General features: G+C 32.4%; 1 protein-coding gene across 1 annotated transcript in view; it reads left to right on the forward strand.

Annotated features, from left to right (window-relative positions):
• Nucleotides 1–529, forward strand: part of LOC138700412 (uncharacterized) — a 258,406-nt gene extending 257,877 nt beyond the window's left edge. Inside the window, exons 5-6 of the mRNA XM_069827030.1 lie at nucleotides 223–426; nucleotides 504–529. Coding sequence (XP_069683131.1) covers nucleotides 223–426; nucleotides 504–529 — 230 coding nt within the window. The remainder of the gene's footprint in view (nucleotides 1–222; nucleotides 427–503) is intronic.
• Nucleotides 530–5,935: the final 5,406 nt, after the last annotated feature.

The following is a 5,935-nucleotide window of genomic DNA, read 5'->3' on the forward strand; positions in this document are numbered from 1 at the left end:
TTATTTAAATATGTATTTATTTATTTATTTATTTATTTATTTATTTATTTATTTATTTATTTATTTATTTATTCATTCATTCGTGAATTAATTAATTTATTTATTTATGTATTTAAATATCTGTTACTATGACTTTATTAGTGAGGGATTTTATTTCATAAGGAAGATCAGATTCTAGTTAGCCTGAAACAAATGCCAATCAACTGGTTGTTCTCTGTGCAGGCCGCCCCACGCCGCGCGTCTCTTGGTGGCGCGAAGGCGTCGAAATAGACAACAGCGATGAGACGCTGTCCGAACGTCGCGTCAAGAACGTGCTGCGCCTCGAGAAGCTCGAACGCCGGCACCTCAACACCGTGCTTACGTGCAAGGCGTCCAACAACGACGTCGTCAGCCCACTCAGTGCCAACGTCACCGTCGACATGTACCGTGAGTACCAAGTTATTACTGCATGCACTGATTTATTATTGGCAAGGTGTTTTTCTGTGATTATCATTGTACTTCAGGAAAGGATTCATCGGTGGAAGAATGACCGATTATGCTATTTCACTTTAATCAGTTGCTACTGGTCCGGCGCGTGAATAAGCGTAATTTAAAGTCGTACCAATCATTTTGTCAAGATGAGACGCATTCTTGAACACATAGCTGTTCTGTATATCGTAAATCACGCAACCAAATCATTTACCGATGACTATTTCACGTTCACATTCAATTTTGCATTTGATAGTGAGTTCAATATATTTTTTATTTCGAAAAATGTGTCAAAGCTACGTTAATTTTTCACGCTTTTTTATTTCAAAATAATTGTTCTCTGTCCTTTGCGTAAGGACTTCCTCTTTCCATGTATATAAGAACTGTTCAAGGGATTCTTATATGTTGTTGGGTGATAAGGAGCGGATTCTTATGTAATTAAATATTATTTTTGCGTGTGATAAAACACAATTAACAAAGTTAAACATTCCGAACTTGAAGTTTCAAGTTTAAAACCCGAATTTTATTTCACATAAAAACACATATTTTCACAAAAAATTTATGTGAATACATATTTTCAGGAAATGTATTATAAATACATAAATCTTGGAGATTTTTTACTTAAATAATTTTTTTACAAGAACTTTTAAATATTTTAAAACTAAGTCAATTATATCACTCAGAAGTACGTTATCTTTTTAAGAATTCTTGGTTGCTTGGTGTTTCTAATCGCCGTGTGGTGTATCCGTGATCCATTTTTGTAATAGTATCGCCTCAAGTTCTGAGAACTGCTAGGCAGAATATAAGTGTTATTATCAGAGAATAAATTAACAAGGACAAGAAGGAGAGATCTTGCAACACATAATTAGGAATGTTTATTGTTGCGGAAAATGATGATTTTATTCCACGCTTTGTTTGTGAAACACAACAGATAAGAGCTCGGGTATGGACATTATTTAATTTAAACAAATCTGTCGCCTCTCGCTCATGTCTATCAAGTAAGGCAATATATCTTGTTGTGACTCCCTGTTATCGGGCTTTGTCAATCGATATCCTTCAAGACACACTGTTTAAAAGACGATTTGGCTTTCCTATTAGCAAATTTAAGCTTTTCGTGTGACACCATAAAAAAACTCGAAACATCCAAAAACCTGTTGTCTAAAACAGGGAGGTGCGTGCCGTTGAAATTAAACTAGACTCACTACCAGGTTCAGAAGTACAACTACTAAGGGAAAAATTCCAGAATGTGTTTGGGAGGGTGTGCCTGTAGGTGAAATTGACGGTGTTTATGTTTGTGACATTCCTCTCTTTAAATATGCACGTCTGACGTCCTGTGATTTGGAAAGGTCGTTTTCACAGTACAAGTCGTTATTCAGAGGTAATCGGCATGCATTTGTGATGGAGAATTTGGAGATGACGTTTGTTGTTCACTGCAATCCTCGGCCAACTACTAGCACTTAAGTGTGGTTGGTGAGTACCTAGCAACATTATTTTTTTCAAGCCAAGTAAGGTATTTTTGTCATATTTAAAAATATATATATATTTTTTTTATTTTAGCAAATATTTTCGTACTTTTTAGCACATAAAAATAAATATATTTAAATTTTTTAGCACATAAAAATACGCTCCCTAGTGATGATTTGTTTTCTACCTCCTGTATATGGATTATGATATTTTGACGGTTTTTGTTTATTTGGTATTCTTGATTACGATTATATTTTGTGAAATAATTTGAAGGATAAATATCGTGTAGCAATATGCAGCACTACAGCGTACGGCTTGCGATCGCTTATTGTTTTTCCTCTCATGATGATAGAGGCGACTTAGAAATTGAAAACCGGGTGCACGAGTGTTGCTATATTGACATCCAGTATACAAACATAAAATACCAATCCCAATATTAATTTAGAGATAACAAATGTTGGTGGAAAGGAAATAATAATTTAATAAAGGATAATAAACACCGGACATCGTTGGCGTATGGAAAATTATTTTGTAATAAGTAATAAACGCGTAGGGGCTACTGTTCAATCGGAAAGAAACCATTTCTTCTCATTCAGTGATGTAGAACCTATCTGTAATGAATACCGCTTGAAATCCTAGCAACTGGATGAAAGTATTGTGGTATGCATTGTTAAATCTTAATGAAGTCTTAATACAAGGTTTTCTAATATTTTTATGCAATTAGCGCCCCTCGTTTTTTCTTTTTCGGAAATTAGATTGAAGATCTCTTAACATAACCATGATTCACTGAGGCTATATATTATTGCTCTGTGCTTCAGAACATCAACATGGAAGGAATTTATAAGTATCTACATTTATTTTGATACGTATGAACATTGTTCCTGACTGTTATGCAACATTCTTTCACAGATAACATATTCGAAACGAACAAAATGACATGAAAATGAAAAACTTATGTCCAGTAATACAAGTGGTAGGAAACGATACTGTAACCTTCTCTTGTAGGCCTATATCCACATTTAAAATGACAATGCGAGCTTTTGAAGTCCACGTTTGTATTCCAAAGAGTACCATATTCCGGATGGAATAGGCCTACTGGACCAGCATCTACCTTAATAATAACAGATACAGTTAATAATGTAGTTGTAATTTTAAAATTGTTCCTCTGTCCTATTCAATTTGGCATTATATATATACAATGTTACATTTAGCTTGTTTATTTTGCAACCCAAATATTTAAACTGTATAACGGTTTCAATACTTTCATTATTTATAGCCTAGTTACGCTTTGTTCGAAATATTTATTCTTATTGACAACCATAATTTTTGTTTTGTCAGTCTTAAGCTTTAGACCGAATTCAGCACTAAAAATAAACACTCGTTGTAAACTGCTAATTTTCATACTTTCTGGGGAATCTTATACAGCAATTAAAAATTATTCCAGAGTAATGTTCTGAGTACAAAAATATGGAACATTTCTTGTGACTTTACAATTTTTAATTTTATGAAGAGAATCTTATAGGTATAGACCTATAGAAGTTATGACGAATGAAAAAATTAATATTTTGAATATATTTTGGAAAACTATGTTTTTCATTTATAGAGGATATGCGAAGAATTTTTAACGAGGGACTGGCGAAATAAAATTGAATTCAAACACAAACTTACTAGGCACTTGGTCAGTAATTGAGACTCGTTCAGACATGGTTTCTTGTAAATAGTTCTTTTAATCTACCACAAAATATTTCAATATCCGGTAATTTCATCACTATAGAATTCTGTTATTCTAGGTTCAATTTGTAATTTCGTAAATACAAAAATATTCTTTGTTCTTAACTTCTGTGATAAAATGTCTAGCTTTCATTACTCAGGTAATCTTGTCGTACTTTAATTTTTATTGTAATTGTAATTGTAAATTTAATATTAATTGTAATTTTATTCTTCATTTTATAGTTGTAATCCCCTGGTAGAGGGGCAGAGAAGGCCTGAAGGCCTTATCTCTACCAGGTGAAATAAATAAATGCTACTACTAATGTACTCATTTCTCCACTTTTGGAATTTTGCGTTCTCAAAAGATAAAAGATACAAAACATTTCCTTAATAAATTAAAAGCAACACATTCATGGCTTAGAAAATGAAAGTGCACCTTTGAAATTCAACCACAATATTAATGAAAATCATAAAATTTGAGTAAATAAAAACCATTAAAAACAATTTAACAATGTGCTAATTCTGTTGATATCAATTTACAAGTGTTCAAACTGTAATTCATAAGTCTGTCTTGGTAATTGTTTAATGTTTTCAAGAACACTGTTCGGTTGATCTGTTGTATCTCAGCTATAAAATTGTTCGTTTTACCTTTCCCAAGTCTCACGCTCGCGATAGGTCCTAGCGGACCTTCCGCTTCTAATAGCCCCACAAAAAATAAATGTAACGGGTTGAGATGAGGAGATCTTGGAGGACATTAAATATTTCCTCTTCTGCCTAACCATCGTCTTGACCGTAAACATGATACTACTCATTGTTGAACACGCTTCTCACAGATGTCTCAATAATAATAGTAATGCAGAACTGTTCATGCAGATGCTGTAATACACAATCGTTGAGCAGATAATAATTCCGGGAAGAAAGCAGGTAAAGATACAGACATAATTTATAAAAATATGTATAGAAGATATAAATTTATACTACGTGTAAATTGAAAGTGGTAAATGAAAATAATAATAAAGAAAATCATGAAACTTTAAAAAATCCCAAATTCACCCATCTTTGTAAGAAAACTACCGCCTTCTCGCAAAGTATCTGAAATTCCCGTTTTGCAGGATTTTCCCCTCCATCTGACAGCACTGTTTCAGGGGAGAAGATGGTATTTTTTTGGTGAAAAATGAGTCAATTTAAAAAATATATTCAAAATATTCTGTAATATGTGTGGAATGCATAGCAGAACATTTTGTGGGTATTTGTGCCCTTATCGGTTGTTGAGTCGCCATTTTTAAACTTCCTGTGTTATGGATTTTTAAATCATTCGCCCACTTCTATTGTTGTTTCCGGTAAATTAAATTTAAAAAAAAAATCTTTAAAATACCCTTTGATATGTGTGGAATGCATTGCATAACATTTTGTGGGTATTTGTGCCCTTATCTTACGTTGAGACGTCATTTTTAAATTTCCTGCGCTATGGATTTTTAAATCACACGCCCGCTTTTATCGGTTTCCAGTAACTTCATTTTTTTGCTACATTGCCAAACAAAAATAGATATAATTTCTGAACTATTAAAGATACATGCATGAAAATTAGAACACACATTCTTTAGACTAGCCTATTAGGAAACTTTTCTCTGTAACAGAATTTTGTTAATTGATTTCATTTTAAAAATACGTCCATTTGTTTGCAAGAAAGGAAGTCAGAAAATAGTTATTAAATTTTAATTGTTTATTTTATAAACTTAGCGACTAATATCAAATTTCTGTTAAAGACAGTTTTTAGAACATGCTTTTATAAATACATTGCAAAAAACTGTGTGAATCTATCTTTAAAAACGGTTTAGATATATCGGTTTTAGTACAATCCTGCATTGGGTACTTTTTTTTCAAATTCGGGCCCCCAAATAATTTTTTTCAATATATTTTTATTTGGTTGAGTTTCCACGACTATGAGCTCTCTACATACAAAAAATTTATATTTTACACCAAATAGGAAAAAAGTTAAAAAAAATACCATCCTCTCCCCTTCAGCGTACAAATGAGATGCAATCTCTTGTGTACTAGGAATGGGCAAAAATAATCGGTTATTTTTATAACCGATTATTTACATAAGGTTAACCGGTTAATTACCAGTAAGTTATTTTTCTTTACCGGTTTAATATGATAAACGGTTATTTTCCACAATTCTTTTTTTTTTTAAATATACACCGAATTAAACGTTCCTTTTTTTATTTTATACTCCAAGTAATCAACCCTGTATACATATTGTCTTGTGGGTCATTCATAGATGCAGTATGGG

The sequence above is a fragment of the Periplaneta americana genome, chromosome 5, assembly GCF_040183065.1.
Source record: "Periplaneta americana isolate PAMFEO1 chromosome 5, P.americana_PAMFEO1_priV1, whole genome shotgun sequence".
Classification (NCBI taxonomy): domain Eukaryota; kingdom Metazoa; phylum Arthropoda; class Insecta; order Blattodea; family Blattidae; genus Periplaneta; species Periplaneta americana.